The sequence below is a fragment of the Miniopterus schreibersii genome, assembly GCF_964146895.1.
Source record: "Miniopterus schreibersii genome assembly, chromosome: 13".
Lineage (NCBI taxonomy): Eukaryota > Metazoa > Chordata > Mammalia > Chiroptera > Miniopteridae > Miniopterus > Miniopterus schreibersii.
Genome location: NC_138113.1, coordinates 34527704 through 34549572, shown reverse-complemented (window position 1 = coordinate 34549572; position 21869 = coordinate 34527704). Strand labels below are relative to the sequence as shown.

The following is a 21869-nucleotide window of genomic DNA, read 5'->3' as shown; positions in this document are numbered from 1 at the left end:
ACCCACATCCTTTTTCCCTCCAACTTCTTAGAGGCAAAACTTCTTGAAAAAAGTCGCTACGTTTACCTCTACTTCCTTCACCTCCCTTACACTCCTTTGCCCAGTGCAATCCAGTTTTCTTCATCATTCAATGAATTGCTCTTAACAAGGTCATTAACATCCTCAGAACTGCTAAATCACATTAATAACATCAACACTTCTCTCACTTTTGCTCTCAGCTGCATTTAACACAATTGACTACTCCCAAAATTTCAAAAATGCTGTATTCCCCCTGACTTCTGAAACACCACACACTGTTTTACTTCCCTTTCTGCCTGCTCCTTTTCAAGCCCATTCTAAGTAGACCTCCCTGTCCCTGGCAATCTGCTCCAATCCCATGGCCTCACGATCACTCCTGTCTCTATGACACCAAGACAAACCCAGCTGCTAAGCCAGGAGCCTGCTCACATCTGATCAATGGCCAAGTCCTATCAGTCTTGCCATCAGTCAGCGCCCTGCTCACCTCTCACCTGTTACTGCAGCGGTCCCTATATCCTTACTCTCTACCTCACAGGTGGGCAATCTTTTAAAAAAGAGAATTTGAACGTGTTTCTCCCCTTACCACATCATTCACACAAAAATAAGACATTGACATTGCATGGCAGTGTTATTAGCTACTATCCCAACATCATTTTTACCCTTCCACTTTAGAACCACAATTTTCAGCTGGGCACACCACCATTCCAAATAAAAGACTACCTTTCCCAGCCTCCCTGTAGCTATTTGTGCCAAAGTTTTGATCAGTGTGATTAACTGGAAGTGAGTTGAAAGATTTCCAGAAAAGTTTCTGTGAAACAGCAGGGGACATACCCTTCTTCCTCCTTCCTGCAGTTTGGAATGGAGAAAAGACGACTAAAGTTCACTTAGATGGCCATCTGGGACACCACGAGGAGACGGGCTAAGGATGGCAGAGTGGCAAGACAGGGAAGCCCAGGTTCCTGGTGACCACCAAGCTGCCATATTAGCTCCGGATTGTCTCTGTCTATATTTATTTTATTTTGAGTTTCGCTATTAAATGTAGCTGAATCTAACCTTAAATGGAAGACACAGTTTTCAAGGTCCTTAATGATCTAGCCCTTTCACGCCTCCCTCTCCTGCCGCCAACACACTGTGCTCCAGGAACACAGTTAGGCTCTCCAATGTGCCACATCTTATTTGTGGTCCTCTGCACTCTTCCCCTCATGCGACTTAACTTCCCCAATTACCATTTCTTCACCCTTCACATCTCAGGTCAGACCAGCGACTCACAGGCTTTATGAGCTGTCAGACACTGGTGAAAATCAGAAGTTAATAGACACTCTTTCAGAAAACTGCACCCCCCCCAAAAGAAAAAATCTTCCATACGCTTTACTTCACTACAGTGAAAATTTCATTCACAGAATATAAAAATAATCTTTATAAGAGATGACATTTCCCAGTGAAAGTTAATATGCAAATAAAGCAAAAAATAAACTTTAACTCTCTCCGAACTGAATTTCAATGAGAAGGCTTCTGTTTGGTTTGAATAAGAAGTTGACACTGTGATGCAGTTTGAGATGGTTACATGCAATGCCATCTTTATTTGCCATTCCATTCTGACTTTTCTTTTTAATGATCTCAAGTACTGAAAACCTCAACTCTCTCCAAAGCAAGCTCTCACAACTTGCTCTGTCAATGAATGCAGGCTTGTGCTAGGAACACCAGAATTCTCCAAGACTGATAGCACAAAGGCTCCTATTTCCTGTGTCTTCAAGTGAATAAGGTCATCCTTGGTGAAGTCTGCATCAATCATGCAGGACTGCATCATCTTCGATGCAGTAATTCTTCTTTGAGGAAACCAGCAAGCATAAAAACCAGCAGGATGAAAACTAGTTGGCTGCCCTGAGAAATATCTGAAATTGCAAGCACATGCTAAGGGGATTGATGTAGCTGCTGTTTCCTCCATGACCTGATTCAGATCACTGTAATAAACTATATCAATTCCAGTGTGAATTGTATCATTTGATGAAAAAGACTGCTCCAACAATGAATAAAGAAATACAGTAGCTGGGCACAGGCTTTAATGCCAGACTGCCTGGGTTTCAATCTTAGGTTCCACTGCTTATTATGGCAAATTATTAACTGCTCTAAGCTGTTTTCATTTACGTCATTAATTTGTTATGAGGATAAGTGAGATAATGCATATACAGTGCTAAGCAAAGTGTGTGGCCCACAGTAAGAATTCAAATGTTGGCTGATGTTACCATTGCATCACTGATTCAGACACCCTCTCTTACCCTGCCCCCTCCCATTTTAACATTTCTGAAACCAGGATGTATCACACAACCAGTGGGACCCTAAAATTAATTGGTTGTACTTTTTTTCTTTCTTACTGGTACATAAAAGGTTCAACTTATAATCAATGGCATAAATTTGATAAAGTATGGTATTGAATTTCTCTCTCTGCTCCAAGTCACAAAGCAGCTTAATGATCTATCAGGTATGGGTTTCACCCAGTCTCTCTCTAATCATGTGTAGCTTGAGGATCTTATGAAACAGTCAGGCCTGCCACCTGTTTTTGCAAAGTGTTATTGGAACACAGACACTCTCATTAGTTTACATGTCGTCTATGGCTGCTTTCAAGCTACCAAGGCTGAGGTAAGTAATCATGACAGGGACTGCATAGCCTACAAAGCCTAAAATATTTACTAACTGGACATTTACAAGAAAGGTCTCTCAAACCCTGGTTTAAGGCAGTCTTCTGAGATGAGAAAAATGCAAGTTTTGAAAATATTTCTGCCTTTTCAAAAACGATGCTTCTCCCAAAATGGCACCATACTGCCTGACAACCTCACAGGATGGCCGCAGAGAGCAGGATCTCCCTTAGGCTATGTTGGCTTCATGCTTCCATTGGCAAGAACAGTGCCATATAACAATCTTCCAGGCTTTTGTATCGTTTCATATTTGTCCAGGAAAGTGAAACCACAGAAGTACAATTGGTAGCAGAATTCAGGGAATTTTCAGAACAACAGGAAGAAAACCTAAGATTAAAAATATCTTTTACCATTTTTATGAGGTATCTAGAGTAGTTAAATTCATTGAGACAGAAAACAGAATAGTGGGGGTAGGAGGAAATGGGAATTGCTTAATGGGTATAGAGTTTGGGCTTTGCAAGATGAAAACGTTCTGGAGACTGGTTGCACAACAATGTGAATATATTTAACACCACTGACGTGTACACTTAAAAACAGTTTAGATGTAGTAAATTTTATGTTGCGTTTTACCACAATTAATTTTTTTTTTAATGTTTATAAAGTCTTTTGTGTAGCTGTATATGTTCAGGTGCACATCTACTCTGTCAAGGAGTCCAAGGACCACATAGCAAAAACATCACTTGAAGCCTTCTGTGACTCCCAGAGTGAATCTGTTACAGCCCCCACTTATTGCTTTGGCTTCTATGATACCAATTATTACACTGCCTACAAACTGGTTGCTCCACATCTCTCATATGACTATAAACTACATGAGGGCAGAAGCTGCTATATGGTACTCCACCCACCATATCCATCACCCTTAACCAAGTGCCAGGTTCACTGGCAGCACTCCCATATTTGTTGAGTAAGTACGTGAATAAGTGAATGGAACAAATAGACTTGCTAACAAATGAAATCTATTCTCTGGAAATTATTTCTTGTCCAACTATGGATAAAGAATATTTTTCTTGTGTTATCAAATATTAAGTTTAAAGCAAAAGTGGTTTCATTGCTAATTAGAAACCAACTTAGAGACACCCATTATTTTAAATCAAGAGGAAAGTTTTGGATTAGCAAACATTATACACATGGTTGATGAAGAAAACCTGAATGTAAGACTGCATAAAAAATAATGTTTAAAGGCCATAATATTAGTGTAGTAATTATAAACATTCCCTCTGTAACAAGTAAACAAATAAAATGAACAACCACATCATGATTATACATAAACTGAGCCTGGAAAAGTACATCTCCTAAGAAAGTTCTACAAGCACAAGGCAAACCATCAAATCAAGTACAGATTTCAGTTTTGCCAGCTATTAACCCCACATCTTTGCTTTTGTTTTTAATTTTAATTATTCAACGGTAAATATTGCTAAACCTGTGGACAGGTAAACACAAGGGCCCTTTTTCCACTGATGGAGGGAATCAGCTGTCCTATTCATACACTGAGTCCTCACATGTCCAAAGGCAAAAATTTGTAAGAAGAGGTAAGTAAACAGATCCTTTCAAAGAACAAGTCAGAAATCTTGGCACCAACATTGTTCTCTAAACAATTACACTCACCAGCACCAACTCAATAACTCATGCTCAATATCCTTTAAAACAATCTGCTTACCTCAGTTACCAAAATCAGACTTAGTAAAAATCTCAGCAGGAACTATTACCTGAGCCAGAATCATAACAGTCTCTTATTTTCTTCTTAAGTCTTGTGTTGCCCTCTCTGGGGAGCAAAACTTGAATACTGTGCCTTTTTGTTACATAAAGTTAAGGATCATAGCAATTCAAAGTCCAATAACCAATTACTACAAATAAAAGAATAGTTCTCAATTAAATATTTCAAGCAATAAATAATCAATAGCCAAAAAAAATTTTAAATAAAAATTTTAAAATATTATTCATCTGAACTGGTAAATATTTTTTAAAACAATAATACTCAATGTTTTGATAAGTGTAGTGAGACCAACAATACAATAGTTTGTAGGTCTCTATTCAATGTTAACTCAGAGAGGCTTCTCCTATCTCTTCCTTCCCTGTCTAAAGCATCACCTCTACTCCCTCATTCTCTGTACCCTGAGCCTTTTTTATTTATAACCATGTCAAATATCATTGCTTGAAATACATTATATATCTTTTACTGTCCACGCCTCCACTAGGTTGTAAACTAGAAACTAGATGAGAATAGAGCCCTACTGTATGGTCCTCTAATATACATTTGGCACTCAATAAAAAGCCGTTGAGCCAATAAATATGAATGAGAGTGCAAACAAGTATAGTCCTTCTGGAAAGCAATTTGCAATATGTAACAAGAATCTTTCAAAAAGTTCATGTCCTCTGAACAAAACACCATTTCCGATTAATGGGTATAGAGTTACTCTAAGAAATAATTCAGATATGCAAAGATTTATGTATAAGTATATTAATCATAGGGTTTTTATAACAGCAAAAACTCAAAATCAATCTATATGTCTACTAAAAGGGAATCTCCAGAAGTAACACACACTGATGCCCTGGTACAAACTCCCAACCCTCCTGTCCCATCAAGTATTTCTACTAATACATTTCCGTCAAGTGATGAGTTGGATTCATTGTCTTGTTTTCCACCATCAAAAAATTAAGGAAAAACATTTGATTTCCAAAGTTCTGCCATGCTCAGTAACAGATGATCAAAGAACTAATCCTATAATGGTCATCAGCCATCCTTCCTTTAATTTCCCCTAAGCTTCAGTACTCCAATGCCAAAGACACTCTGCAAAGCCTCCCTAGCTCACTAAACTTTACACCCCAATGAACACACACCAATCCTTTAAATACCTATACCCCCACACAGTATAAAAATGGGCACCCATTTCTTCTAATAGGTAAAATAGTCCTCTGAGACAAGATCAACCCCTTACATCTACCTTGAACTTAGTAGATTATAAAATCTATGAACATATATGGAGTTGTTGTTTAAAGACAAGTCTACCTGTATCCGAGGGTTTTCATTATGTGGATATCCTTTAATAAAACCCACCAAACAAAACAGTACAGCTGACCATTTTCATAGTGCAGGGCATTATGTTGTTTATTCTCACTGATCTGACAGAGTACAGACCTCCTATGATACTGAAGGTTTAATATTGAGCTAAATTTTATCTCTGCAAAATGAAAAATTTGCTGGGATAGCTGAGATTTATTTATTACAATAAAAACTACAAACTACCAACACATCTGACACAAGAGAATTCTAGGGATATGTATCATGGTTCTATTTGATGGAATGTTTTGCTAAAAATGTAAAAATAAAAAGTATTATTCACAATCATAAATGAAATATATATCAAATTAAGTATTGATAACAAATACATTAAAATATATTCACAACCAAAGACAAATAACAGAACATATAAGTATGAAAGCTACAGAACTTTTGAAAGAAATACCATGTATATTCTTAATAAAATCTGTTGTTTCTACTGTGCCCAGGATAGTACCTAGCATCTAGGAAGTACTTAATATTTATTGAATGCATAACAATAGCAAACTTCTACTAAGTTTTTAGAATGTCTGGCTTATAGTAAGTGCTTTACATGAATTCTTAATAATTCTCACTAAATGGCAAGAAGGGTCAGTTAAACCTGATAAAGGGTGTCAAAGAAAAACAAAACAAAACAAACAAAGTATCAGGAAAAATTAAGATTAGTAACCATTTCTCCAATGGTGATCAAGAGCTATAAGAAATCCAAATTTCCTAAGTAATTTGAGGTTTATTTAGGATTTAAGAACTTAAAGCACAGACACTCCTCCTCTGTCTCCTTAAAATATGTCCCAACTAGCCTGCTGTAAAGCTAAGAAATTCCCATCTCCCATATTTTCCAGCATCTTCTTAGTTTAGCCAAACTGATCCCTTCTAATTGACAATAAGTTGCTGCCATGGTCCCTACTTACCTTGTCTACTCTCATCTCTCACTCCCATTCTTATTCTCTAGTCGTATGATAAAACTGTCGCTCTCAGAGCACCTCCTACTCTCTTATGCCTTGGGCTTTTGTACACTATTCTCTTAAACTTGAAGTACCCACCCGACTTTTTGGACAAACTCTTATTCCTACTTCAAGTCTCAGTTCTAACATCAGCTCCTCATCCCTAACTTTCTTTGGACTTCCCAACTGTCCAACTGCTCCTTCTCCTGCAATGCTTGGTACATAGATCAGAAAACTACTTATCTAAAACATTCTGGAAAGAAGACAGTTAATTTATAAATTAAGTTCAAGCACAGAATAATAAAAAAGTTTTAGGTACATAAACTATTTCTAATTTTTATAAGAAGATAAAGGTATTTTCCTTAGGCATGCCATAGATCTGCAGAACAGAGCCCTGTGTCATCCTACGTAAACCACACCAATAATAGAACATTTGTGATTTCCAGTTTCACTTCTTCAAAGTAGACCAAGAACTTAGTCATCTATGAACAGTCTACATGCAGAAGAATCATTCTAGACTTATACAATTTTCTCAATCTCTCATACTTGTCTTGCCCACATCTAATTCAACAGCTTCTTCTTCGTCGTCTTTTTTTGGCTACTCATCTTTCTCCGATTTTCCCAAAGCATTCAACTCATTAATTATATAAATAACTTTTTAAAACCCATTTCATTGGTTTATATAAAATTTAATTACATTTGTCATCACAACAAATATAACTAGCATGAACAGGTTTGGGAACAAACACAGTTGAGTTATGGTGAGCAAGCCACTCCATTAGTGAGAGAAAAAACTTATGATTATAAAGAATAGACCAAGCATTAAAAAAAAAAAAAAAGGAGAATACCAGGTACTCTCTCTAGGTTGTCTGGTGGAAGATGGTTAGTGAAGTGTCTCCAGAACTACCCTCACAGCTATTATCCCTTTGTACTATATACATAGCTTTATGCAAACATCTCCCCACTACACGAAAAATTCAACACTGGTTTGCTATTATTGTGTGCCTGTGCTGTTGACTCCTTTAGCCCTCTCGGCAGCTGGGCAGAGCCTGAGAAAAGTAACAGTCTCCCTCCCAGCTAAACAGCCTCTTGTATTTACCCCAATTCATTTTCTATGTATATTATTACATGGGAAAGTTCAGAAGCATTATACAAAGGTGTAAGCTCTTTAAGAGCAGTGATTGTCTTTATTTTTTACATTCCCAATAATTAAAATAATGGATATTTGATAAACTTGTAGAATAAAAGCAATGAATAAAGGAGACTTCCATAACTTCGTGTAGTGACTACAAGTAAATCAGAGACTTTAGCCAGGGTGATGTGACTGCTGGGGGTAAGCCTGGGCCAGGAGAATAGCAATGGCAAATTAGTCTTTAAGAGTATCTTACTTATTTATACATTTATGTTTTCTCTCTCCCACTAGAATGAAGCTCCATTAGTGTTAGGCCCTTGTCTATCTTGTTCACTTGTATCGCAGTGATTAGATAAAAGCCCACCACACAGTAGCTATTCAATAAACATCAGTTAAATGTGTTGCTGGAAGGACTTTAAAGAGAAGTAAGGGTATTTTAATCTCTAAAGGGAAGGAGTAGAGCCTGCACAGTAGCCTACTCAAGATGGAGAAATTATGGAAAAGCCATGCTTTAAAGACTTTCAAGTTCCTTTTAAACAATGATGGCAACTGGTGACTGCTCTATAACATACCATAGTGGTTAAGAGTCTGGGCTCAGGCAGATTTGGGCCTAAATACTGGTTCTGCCACTTACGAGCTAAACAAACTGTGTGGACAAGTCAATCCCTCTCAGTCTCAGTCTTCCATTGTGAAAAAGGGATAACAGTGAGCTCCTAGAGTTGTTTGAGGATCATGTAAGGAAATGCACATAAAGAGCTGAGAACAATGCTTGGCACATTAGTACTGAATACATGCTTGTGTCATTTCTATTATTACTAGTGTTGATAAGCACATAAAGTACTCCACATGCATTGAACTAGAGATAAAGATAGGGCTGTATCTCCTGAAGCACTTCATTATTGTTTTTAAAGGATACCAAAGAACCAGGTCTTTGGAGCCTGACTACCTAGTTCATATCAGGGCTCTTTCTCTTAAGCAAGTTACAAAGAAATTTCAGTTTCCTCTTTGTAAAATGAGCATAATAATAGTACCTATCTTCTAGGTCTGTTGTGAATATTAAATGAGATCATGAACATAAAGAATTCAGTACATCTGACATATAAGCAACCCAACATTGAAAATAAACATTAACTATAGATATAGAGCTTTGCAAACATGGGTCTTTACAAATGTTTTTAAATAAAAAATGCTTTAAAAGCTTTGCTTCATTAAAAAATACTTTTGTTTGTTTCATGATCTTTTGAAATAGAAAATTTTCCAATCTTTCGAGGGTTTTAAGACTTAAAGACACTCGTTTTAAACAAGACCACCTATAAATAGAAATCTGTGTTTAATGGCTTACACCTTTTTCCATATTTAGTCTAATCACAGGTAACCCTTTGGCATTTCCATGTTTCTTCTTAGCTTTTATTTATTTTTCGTTTTGAGTTTGGAAGAAAAATTCTGTCAGCATTTTCATTAATTATCGACGCAGCAGGAAGTTTAAAATGGGATATAGGAAACAAAATCAGCTTGGATAGCTATATATTGTTTCTGGTTAAAAATGGTATATCTTTGCAACTTTTCTATAAATCAAATGACTCTAAAATTAAGTTTATTTTAGAACACATAAACTGCTCTCACTTGCTCCATTATTACAGCATTGTTTCTTACTCTTGATATTTTTGCCTCTTGAAGTCCCTTACCCACTGCCCTTCCATTATAAACTGTAGCAACTTCCAAAATGCTGAGATATATAATTATAATACTCCCATTACAATTGTGTACTTTAAACCTGGTAAACTAGAGAAGAGATGACAATAAAAGAACTGGCAGTAAATCCAAATGGCAAAAACAAGAAACAAACAAAAAGCAGGGTGCTTACAGACGGCAAATGATCCTACAAAGTAAAAAGTAACTATGGCCCGGCCGGACGTGGCTCAGCAATTGAGCATCGACCTAGGATCCAAGCAATAGGCATTCGATTCCCGGTCAGGGCACATGCCCAGGTCGTGGGCTCGATCCATGACTCTCTCATCATTGATGTTTCTGTCACTCTCTCTCCCTCTCCTTTCCTCTCTCTGAAATCAATAAAGATATATTTAAAAAAATAAAATAAAAAACCTTTAAAAAAAAAGTAACTATGAAGAGAAGGTGCTAACTGCTCCCTAAGCCTTACTGTGCTCTAGAATTCTTGATAGAAATTCTAGGAAGCACAAAGACTTTTGGATATATTTTTTAACTGCAAAAGGCAAAATAAGTTATATACAGATGGTAAAAAAAATAAATTCAAACACTACAAAAGGTAAATATTTATCACCCTTTTATAGACATCAGCTTAACTACTAAAATTAAGCAACCATGTTAGGCATTTGGACCCTATCTTTATCAGCTAAGGTGGTAATGTTCAAAGAACATTCCACTTCAGCACAGGTTAGAAAGGACAAAGGCAAATGACCCTGGGAAATGGAAGAGTTCAAACAGAAGAGGTGGGAGGATCCGAAAGCCAACCCTGCTTATGGGACTAAGACTAGTCTTTACTAGAATCACATCTTGAGTACCTCCTACAAGCCAACCCTCCTGCTAGTCTAACTGTGAACAAAAGATGCTTCAAAATAACTGAAACTCCTATATTCCTTAAAAATAAAACTGAAGCCTCTAACATCATCCTGCTTATGTTGTATACTAGCTTTAAACTATGTGGTAATAAATAGCCAATGATTAAAGTAGTGTAAAGTACAGTTAGCTTAAGGATATAGTTCACATGGTTGAGGTACCTTTGGGAAAATGAAGGTGGGGGATGGGGGAAAGACCAGAGGCTATTAAAAAATAAAAGTTCTACGGAAGGTTAAAGGGCAGGGATGTGGGGGGTGGGGTGGTGAACAAAGGCTAAGAGGAAGGCCAGCTGACATAAAACTAAGGGTGGAGACTGGGCTGACTTTACTTTCAAGAAGTCTGAATGAAGGAAAAGGCAGAAAAGATATATATTTGCCTAGTTTGTGTATTTATGGGAAGACAGAAGTGGGAACCAGAGCCTTGAAGGGTTTAAGAAGCAGCAGAATTTAAAGCTACACAGGGAACTGCTGGGGATAATGGAAAAGTTCTATATCTTGATTGTGATGGTAGTTAGACAACTGTAAGCATTTGCCAGAATTCATAAAACTGTACACTGAAAGGGTACATTTTACTATATGTAAACTATACCTCAATAAACCTGACATTAAAAAAATAAAAGCTATTAATAGCTAAAATGTTGATTAGCTTTATAAGGTTTATCACAATATAATAAAAACCAAAAAACACCGGAAAACAAGAACAAGCATTTTTAAATTATTTGGGTTGATGTTTTACAATACTGAAAATCTAAACAAACTGTTTGAGGGATATAATGGAGCATGATCTTTAAAATCTATTCCAATCTTCCACCATTAGTCTCTCTCTTAAATGGAAATTTTAGTTTCTGACATCTCTCCAGTGTAGCCTCTGTCAGTGAGCAGGAGCTGCAATGGCAGGCAAAGAGGCTCAGCATCTGGCTCTCTCGGGGTTTTTCTTCTGGTTCTAGACTTGGAGAAGCAGACATATCCACTACATGCTCCATGACTAGAAATTAAGCCTATTCTTTCTGGACTCTTAGTATTGTAGAAGCTTTTTTCCTCTTTGATTCCCCTTCCCCGCATCCTCAGAGAAGTCTTGCTTCAAGGTTAATGCCAGGAGTCTACCTTAATACCAGGAAGTCTTTCCTGAGCCCCTATGCCAGTTAGATGCTTCCACAGCACCTCATAGACTGCTTATCACGCTGTTCTACAGTTGGCTGTTTCTGGATCCATTTGCTCTACAAACTTGAGGCCAAAGTGCTGAAGAGGGACCATGACTGATTTTTGTAGCCCCAGCATCCAGTTATTGCCTTGCAGAGAAGAGGTAGCCTATAAATGTTTTTTCAATGAGATTCTAAGACAGTAGTTCTTAACCTTTATAGGTCATGAACCCCTTTGAGAATCCGATGAAAGCCAGGGAATCTGCTCTGGAAAATATGTACATTTATACATAGTTTTACTTATAATTTCAAGAAATCTATGAAGGACCTACAGTCCCTGCAGAGACTTACCAGGCTGAGAATGCCTGGTGTAAACATTTCAGTCTCATCTCAGCTATACAATGGGAGAAGCAGAGTCAGCTCTCCACATGTGATCTAAAATAAGGAGAATGATTTAGTAAAATACCCCCAAGGAATTACAGGACAGAAAGGATCAGAATTAGTGGTAGGCATAGGCCACCCATCTTGTTTTACATAAAAATTCTCTCAGTATCAATCTTACAGGTTCACGGCTATCCTGTATGAAAAAAAGATAATGGAAATTCCTAAGAGTTGTACCACAGATGAAGATGTGGGATAGGAGAACCTCACAAACACATTTTTCTCATCCAATTATAAGATACAAAGTACCTACATAAAAGGTACACTTGGAGAGTGTAATACTAAAATAATCTGTATTACGACACATGAGCCAAGGTCCAAAAAGACTCTCCGTAGGATGAGGGTCACGGAGGGGAGAATGGTGATATGTTCAAAGAGTGGTACTACCACCAATACCCGTACTACGATCTTCCCAAGGAGCTCAATTCTGTGGGACTGGACTGTCCACTACAGAGGACAGGAGGGCAATGGTTAGGGACCTTGGTCCAACATTACCTGGGTCTCTCGAAGGCAGTCATGGAGTCGACATTAAAGAAGCCATGTATTTACCATTACTATTTATAAAGTAAAATAATATATAAGTGACCAGAATGGAATTAAGAATCAAAGACTTGTGGTCAGCCTCCTTTGGCATATCCCCTGAAATAAAGGCCCTATATATTAAGGCATGTGTGAAGAAAGGTGGTCCTGGGGAAAACTAAAGACTGTTTATTTCAATGTGGAATCAAAAAGTAGGGAATTAGGGGACATCTGCAATTCTTTCAACAATAAAGATAATTTTTTTTTTTTAAAAAGGGAATTAGATTTGGCAATATTTCCCAAATTAATATTAGTATATTTGTTAGATTAGTAATTCTATATCTTATCATTTTAAAACTTTATGTCAAGGAAAAGATAAGACTCTTGTATCCAGCAGTGTCCTCAGGGCCATTTCATCAAATACCACTATTTCCTCTTTGTAGAAAACATTTACATCCGGGACCTCATTTTATCTTTACACACATACACAAAACAAGTCTCTAATGGCTTTACCACTAGCTGACTGTAGTTGGGAAGTCTTCACCATGTTCAGAGCAAACATCCTGTGTCACATCATGTCACATCCTTGCCCAAATTGCCTCCAGTAAGTCTTTCAAAAAGATGTGCAAACATTAGCTGCACAATATACTATGATTCATCTTCAAAAAAAGGAAAACCTATATATTTTTATTCTGTGCATGTACACTGTAACTTTCTCAGAATGCTTTGTCATTTAAACACACACATTTCACTGTTTTTGTACTATAGGCTAAGAGTACAAAAAGCTCTCAGTTATTTTGTGAATAAAAACAAAAAAAAAAATCTGTTGAAGCTAAACACCATATTGGTATGATATTCTGTATGCCATTCTCTGCCAAAAAAAAAAAAAAAAAAAAAAGAGTTGACCAATATAACTCCTCCACCCTTTTAAAGTAAACAAGAACAATGACAATCATAAGTCAACCAGGGACAACTTGTATTCCTAATGAAATGAAAAGCCTTCTTTAGAGAACATTTTTCACATAAATGAAAATGTACTTTATTATCACCAGAGGTGGTAACAGGTTTTAAATTAGGGCTTAAAAGAACCTGTTAGCCTCAGTACCTTCTTGAGCAGGCTCTGCAACTCACCTCTTTTATCTATTTCCCATCCTTCCCCAACCCCAACAGGTAAGCTCACCAATGAGCTTGGCCAGGAATAAGACACAGCCTCTCTAGAAAACAATCAAGTTGTCACATGAAGCTGTACATGCTCACTAGGCCTTCCTTGCTCTAATCTAAAACATTGATCTTAATTTTTTTTTTAAACTTTATTTATGTAGCTAAATAATCAAGATAACCTTGATTATAACATTCACTTAGTTAACATTCACAAAATCACGGCAGAGCATTATCCATATCATAACTCCATAAATTGGGTTCTTTTTCTTAGCCATTATTCAATAAAATATGAACTCAATGGGCTTTTCAAAAAACATGAAGTGCTCACAGGCAGAGCTAAAATAAAGTATTCAACACAGTAGGCAAGAGTAAGTAAAACTTGGCAACATAAAATTACAATGCCCACCTCTAGGTATGTCCTTCAATCTAGTATTTACGAAAAAATATTTTTGTCTAAAAGGTAATCATTCAAATCGAAAAAAAGTAAGTTTTCTGGGGGGCCAAAGAATTAAACTACTAAAGATCTTCTGAAAAGAAATACACTAAAATGGGGTCAGCAAACATCTTCCATAAAGGGCCAGAAAGAAAATAGCTTAGGTTTTGCAACCAAGTGGTCTCAATCCCAAATATTTAACACTGCCATTTTAGCATTATAACATTGTAACAGCTATAGACAATATGTAAATAAATGACTGTGGTTATGCTCCAATAAAACTTTATTTAAAAAACAAGGTGGACAACCCTGGTAGTTTGCCAACTCCTAGACAAAAAAACAGATCCTCTGTTATGACAATGTTTATGTGCACACCTTCGATACAAGGTTGGCATGAAAAATGTCACTCTAAATGGCTCTTTTCCCACCTGCTTTGGGGGAGGGGAGCTGGAGAAGTGAAGGGGAAGCAAGGTGAAGGAACATTAACCAACACTTTGTATTCTCAGAACTATTTGCAAAAGCTGTCAACACACGGAGTATAAAACATATATATGTCCTCACAAAGTTTCATGACAGCCCTGGCTAGTTTGGCTCAGTGGTTAGTTAGAGCGTAGACCAGCAGACTGAAGGGGCCTGGGTTCGATTCCAGCCAAGGGCAGGTACCTTGGTTGCAGGCTCAGTCCCCTGGGGCTGTGAGGGAGGCAATCAATCGATGTGTCTGTCTGTCTGTCTCTCTCTCTCCCTTCTACTCTCAATGGAAAAAATATCCTCTGGTGAGGATTAAAAAAAAAACAATCACAAAGTTTCATGATATAGTTAAATTTAAAAAGTAAACTTATTTTTTGCTTCTACATTAGAAAACCATCAACATTAAGGGTATATGGGATTATAAGCTCAAAACCTAGGCTTTAAAATAAAGACATATTTTTAATAAAAATTTACATTTTTATAAACAACAACAAAAAAGACTTCACAAAATTGTACTACATCCAGATTTCTATTTTCTATTTCTGTTCTTCATTCTGCATTCCTATCAGTAACTATGCTTCACTACAGCAACACAGCCTCCTGAAAGAATTTGTTGGAACCTTGTTGGGGATGGTATAATACTGAAAGGAAAAATCCCTAGGTGGTTCTGATCCCTCTACTCCCCTCCTTCTCCACCCTCCAATCCCCACTCCAAGAAACCCTAATATATATCATAATCTTCTCTCAAAATCCACAAAGCAGATTTCTCCACTAGCAAAGCAGAATCTTGAATCTTATAATATACTGAAAGTAACAAATCTGCATGCCTTCCTTCAAGGTAGGCTCTGTTGCTCTGTCAAAAGGTTAAGTTTGTGTAGGAGAAAACAAAAAATTCCCAGGTCTGAAAGCAAGAATTAAGAAAAACACACCCCTATACCCAGGTCCATCATTACTTAGAAAAGTGAGCTTATTTCAATTAGGAATAAATCTCTATGCAAAAATTATTTTAAGTACTTAAAGGGAGGAAATACATTATCCTGAATTTTTTATTATAATTTTAGGCCTGCTCAGAAACTTTTAAAAAATTTGACTGAATTTATAACTAGTTCTTTTTTAAACTATATACCTATTCAGAAGAATTCTCTTATTACTTTTTCAGGAGAAAATATTACTAATTCTACCACTTAAAGGCAGAAAAATAAATTATAATACATTCACTATGGCCAAGAAAATAAAAAAAATTTTAAAAAGTAGACCCTAAAAAAACATGCAGTGTAACTGGCAAGCATTACAGACAAGAGGAGTTTTAACTTCAACATGACAGACTCCTCAAGGTGACTGCTTAGGTGAAATTTTAATTTTAGCTTGTTAATTTTCTTTTATATAAAGAGCATGTACTTTATAAATTTAAATCGTTTAATAACTAAAATACATTTTTCACATAAAAGAATAAAAGTACTACTAAATAGGAATTATATTTAAGATTTCCTCATTAGAAAAAATTTGAGCAATTACATTGGCTATACCACCATAGATGATACATAAATGAATGCATGCAGTTATGTTCCAATAAAACTTTACAAACACAAGGAGTGGAGTAGCTGTCAAGCAGTAATTTGGCAAAAACTCCTGCTCTAAGCAGCTCTGTTTTTAAATCAGTATTAGATTATCTAAGATTACAGACACATAAGAGATAAACTATCTACATATAATTATCCCACTCATTCAAGTCCATTCTACCTGCAGTGAAAAGTGCTGCAAGCAACAGAGATCAAAATTGTTGACAAGAAAGGGAAGAATGGTCAATATCTTAATAAAATGTATTCCTTAGACAATCACTTCATTTATTATTTTTTTATTTAAGTATAGTTCATATATGCAATACTATATTAGTTTCAGGTGTACAATACAGTGATTCAACATTTATATACGTTACAATATGATCACCACACTAATTCTAGTCATCATGCCAACTTATCACGGTATTATAAACTATATTTCCCTTCACCTTTTTCACCCACCCACTGATCCCCCTCCCTTCTGGCAACCATCTGTTTGACCTGTTTATATGAATCTGTTTTTGTTTTGTTTTAGATTCCACATATAAGTGAAATCATACAGTATTTGTCTTTCTCTGCTTAAGTTATTCACTTAGCATAATACCCTCTAGGTCCATTCATGTTGTCTCAAATTACAAGATTTCATTCTTTTTTAATGCTATGTAATATTCCATTGTACATATACACATCTTCTTTAGCAATTCATCTCTTGATGAACACCTAGGTTGCTTCCATATCTTGACTAATATAAATAATGCTGCAATGAACATAGGGGTGCATCTTTTCGAATTAGTACTTTTGTTTCTTCAGATAAATACCCAGAAGTGAAACTGATGGGTTGTATGTCAGATATATTCTTAGTTTTTTTAGGGCTCTCCATGCTATTTTCCATAGCAGCTGCACCAATGTGCAGTCCTGTCAACAGTACACAAGAGCTCCCTTTTCTCCACATCCTCACCAACATGTTATTTGTTGACTTTTTAAAAAAATATGTTTTTATTGATTTTTTTGAGAGAGAGAGGGAGAAAGAGAAATATCTATCGGCTGTCTCCTGCACACCCCCTACTGGGGATCAAGCCCACAACCTGGGCAGGATGGGGAACCAAACTGGCGACCTCTAGGTGTATGGGATGATGCTCAACCATCTGAGCCATACCAGCCAGGGTTATTTGTTGACTTTAAAAAAAAAAATCTTTATTGATTTCAGAGAGGAAGGGGGGGGGGAGAGAGAGAGAGAGAGAGAGAGAAACATCAATGATGAGAGAACTATTGATCGGCTGCCTCCTACAAGCCCCCTACTGGGAACAGAGCCCGCAACCCAGGCATGTGCCCTGACCGGGAATCAAACCGAGATCTGGATCCTAGGCCGATGCTCAACTGCTGAGCCACGCCCGGCCAGGCTATTTGTTGACTTTTTTATAATAGCCATTCTGACTGGAATGAAGTGTTATCTCATTATGGTTTTGATTTGCAGTTTGCTGATAATTAGTGACATTGAGAATTTTTTCATATGTGTTGGCCACTTCTTTGGAGAAATGTCTCTTCATGTCCTCTGACCACTTTTTGATCAGTTTTTTTTATTTTTATTACTGAGTTGTAGGAGTTCCTTACATACTCTGAATATCAACCCCTTATCAGATATATCATTTGCAAATATATTCTCCAGAAAGATATTACTCAGACTGATGTCAAATAGTTTATCATCTATGTTTTCTTCTAGCAGTTTTATAGTTTCAGGCCTTACATCTAAGTTAATTCCTTCTAATGTATTCTTCATTTCAGTTATTGTATTCTTCATCTGACTGGTTCTTTACTAAATTTTCTGTTTGTTGAAGGGCTCTCAGAGTTCCTCTATTCTACTCTCAAGTCTGTTGAGCATCCTTATGACCATTTCTTTGAATTCTTTATCAGGCAAATTACTTATCTCCATTTCATTAGAATTTTTCTCCAGGTTTTTTCATGTTCCTTCATTGGGACTTATTCTTCTGTCTCCCTACTTTGTTTGACTTTGTGTGTGTTCCTTTAAGTTAGATGAAATAGCTATCTCTTCCAATTTTGAAATGGTCACCTCTGTGTAGACTGTGTCAAATAGTTTTGGCAGACCAGTTATAGTTGGGGCAGGCACCTATGGTGCCTGATATATTGCTAGGTGAGAAGGTATAGGCTCTGGGTGGGTAGGCTGGTATGTGTGTGCTTCCTTGCTCTTCTGATCTGGGCAGGGCTGCCTGGTGTGGGCAAAGCAGCCTGGTGTGCACATAGTGTGCCCTGTTGCTTTAATTATCTGTGCCTGAGCCAGATCTGGCAGAGTTGCTCTTGTGTGTGTGCGTCACAACACACTCCTCGCTCCGAACTTTCTCTGGATGGGGCAGACCTGTGTGCACGCACTGCTGAACTTTGCTAGCTCTGCACCCTTTCTGGGCAGGGTAGCCCCACATGTGCGTGCAGCAGTAACCCACTATCTTTGCCCTTTCTCTGGATGGGGCAGCCGTGCCTGCAGTTACCACAGTATTTTGCTTATTACTGCACTCCAGGTGAGGGAGTACCATGTACATGTGCAGCCCAGTGGGTGCACTTAGCAGCACACTGTCATACCTGCTGAATCAATCTCTGGGTGGAGGGGCCCCTTGTATGCATGCTCTGGTGCCCTCCTGTTCCTGCTGGATCTAGCTCGGGGAAGGGTGGCTGGGGATGTGCTACAGCGGCCTTGCAGGTTGGTCAGAGAACCTGGATGGATCTCCCACCTGCTATCCATGGGCTGGGAAACGTAAACAATGCTGTTCCTGCATAGTTCCCTCAGCTCCAGAGAATTCTCAGTTTCCCAACCTTCTCTGTGAGGCCTCTGCCTTCCCCGCCTTCCCTCATTTGTTGTGCAAAAGCTGTTCAATTGGCTCTCATTTGTCTCTCAGATGTGTTCTTGGGAGGCTGTGAGGTTCAGTGTCCTCCCATGCCACCATCTTGGTCACCCCTCTAGACAATCACTTCATTTAAATCATCCTTTCAACATCCAGGACACACAGTCACCTGGCCTTAAAGACTTGTATGAAGACAACACAGGCATACAAACAACTAGTACTCATTAGGCCAGCTAAGCACCACATGATGGCAGAAATAACCACTAACAACTGCAAAAAGCTTCAGAGTTTATGTCACTTAATAAAGCCTCATAACAACCCTGTGAAGTACATAAAGCACTTGGTATTATTCTCATTTCATACAAAGCTTATAAGCAGTACAGGTAGGATTTGAACCTCTTACACTAAAAAAAGCTTCAGTACAGCTTTCTATTAGGGGCTGATGATAGAGGTAAAAGCATTTGGACCAAATCTCAAAGAATAAGCAAGATTTTGAAAGGTTAAGAAACCACAGCATTCCAAGAAACAACACACACAGAAGTCTAAAAATACAATGTCTGAGTAGGAACTGCTGGGTTAGTTCATGTAAGGCAGACGGGGGAAATATGGCTATTTGGGTTGAAAGCTTGAGGAGAGCTTTAAGTAGCTGACTTAGCATCTGTACATGACCCTACAGACAATAAGAAATCAGATGGTTTGGGAAAGAGAAGGAAGAAAACAATATAAGTGAAGCCTTACTGTGCATTTGGTAATTTTCCAAAGAACTGCCTCAGAGTCAGGAATATTAAGTTATAAGGTAGTATTAAAGGGAGATTAGACTTTCATAAGTCTTCTGCAGAACTGGAAAGATGTGTCTAACAGAAGGCAAAATGGTACAAGGCTATCTTTGTAGTTTCATCATGAGGGAACAGTGAATGCAAAGCAATATTCCTGTGTCTGAATGATGATTTTTACAGGTCCCCTAGGCTACTCTACCCCCAAAGTTAAACCAATGTCCTAAATGACCTTAAATTTTTCTACATATTATCTAAAACTTACCGAATCTTCTGGAGGTCTCTGGATTTTCCCCCAGTCCACAGAAGGTCCCTTTTCTTGTAAAAATCTATGAAATAGCTTACAAAATCCATCAAGATCTTTTTTCGTGTGCTATGAAAACAGAAATCATTGTTACAACTAGCAGAATGCGTATTATTTAACAAAAACAGATACATATGATACAATGAAATTCTTATACTATTAGAACATGAAGTCTTTTTTTATACCCCAATTTAAAACTAAAGAGGAAGGAAAAGCTAATAGGAACCACACTTAAAGGAATACAAGTAAATAATCCTCCCCATTTCCCACCAGTATCATGTAATCTGAACACCATTTGGTCCATGGGAATTCCAAATGGTTCTCTATATTTATTCACCAATATCGTTCTCTGCTTTTTTTTAGTGAAAATAAATCTTCACTAAAAGGACAAAAAGGAACAAAACACAGCTAACCTCAAAACATTAAGTACAAATTGAATTTGAAATGAAAAGGATAATCTATTGATTTATAAGTAGAAAAGTAAATACCTGCCTATTATAGGATCTCTATTATAGCTGACAAGTAGCATAGCTCTATTAGACTTGGCTCTTTGGAAAAGGCATTCAGGATATATGGTTCATAAACTAACTTCTCACAATTCTAACTGAACATTGGTATCCATTTCTCTACCCAATGATATCAAAACACAAAATAAAGTGTAATTTGTTCTGTTGTTTTAGACTTCCTAGAATTAAAAAAGAAAAAGACAATGGTTTTATAATGGCTAAATGTTGAAAATTCTTAATTGTTAAGTAATCCTAATTTTTTTATGTTTTCATTATATATTGGGCTTATTTTAAACTGGATGATCAGCAAAAGCAATAGCAACTCAGCATATAGATGAATGAGAGCAAAAAACACTGTAGAGTCCTTACCTCAAACTCATGTGATGGTGCTGTGATGAGTATTTTTTCCAGTTCCTTCTTCACAGATAACTCTAGCTCTTGTCGAATGACCTCTTGGAACTGAGAAGCACCATCTTGAGACATTGCTTTGCTAAGATCTTAAAACAAAAATATAAAACCACCAACTGAAAAATAAGAAACCCATTCAAACAGCTCACAAGCTATAACTGATTTATTTCTGGTGTTCCAGCTAATGAAAAGGGCTCAATCCTATAGTCCCATCATCCTCTCACAGAATTTCAATAGTGTCAACTAGTTAGGACTATATAACCACAGGTGCTCAAATTTGACTGTTTGGTACATCTATATGCTTTACTAGTATATCTGAAACACTAAACACTTTTGAGAAGATGGGGCAGGTGGAAGTAAAAAGGTTAATCTTCATTTGAGTACATAATTCAATATCTACTGTTTCCCTCCTAGCCATCAAAGTTAGAGTAAAATCAGAACAATTGGAATAATGTTAATAAGGGTATGTTTTATGGAATGTACCCTTATGGAGCTGTTGCATCATAAGGTATCTTAGGGGGTCTAGCAATTTTGCAGAAGCAAAAGACTCCTTCCTCCTCTAGGTCAGATGAAAAATTTAAGGAATCCTTTCCATTTCGGGAGAGCCACTCCAGTTTCATATTCCTTCCTAGAAGAACCCCTTGAGAGATTAAATAATGGCAGTTTCAAGGTGCCTCTACTTGCCTGGCATGAAAATTTTAACTTTAAAAAGAAAAGGGCACAGGACTGCTTCCCCACTCTGGTCCTCAATTTCAGCCAAGACTTTTCAGTACTTATCTGTATCAGACAAGACTATCAGGGCTTTGGCAAAGCTGGGCATCTCTGTGACAGATAGATATTGCTAAGGGTGACAGAAATGCCTTTTAG

The 21869-nt window shown here is 37.2% G+C and overlaps 1 protein-coding gene across 3 annotated transcripts in view; it reads right to left on the bottom strand.

Moving 5' to 3' along the window:
• The window catches only part of UGP2 (UDP-glucose pyrophosphorylase 2), a 51400-nt gene that overhangs the window by 15430 nt on the left and 14101 nt on the right, over positions 1–21869 (bottom strand). For all 3 annotated transcript variants that reach the window (XM_081157261.1, XM_081157262.1, XM_081157260.1), the window contains exons 2-3: positions 20964–21091; positions 20050–20157 (exon numbers count right to left, since the gene is read on the bottom strand). In XM_081157261.1, the coding sequence (XP_081013387.1) occupies positions 20050–20157; positions 20964–21077 (222 nt within the window). In that variant the 5' untranslated portion in view covers positions 21078–21091. The remainder of the gene's footprint in view (positions 1–20049; positions 20158–20963; positions 21092–21869) is intronic.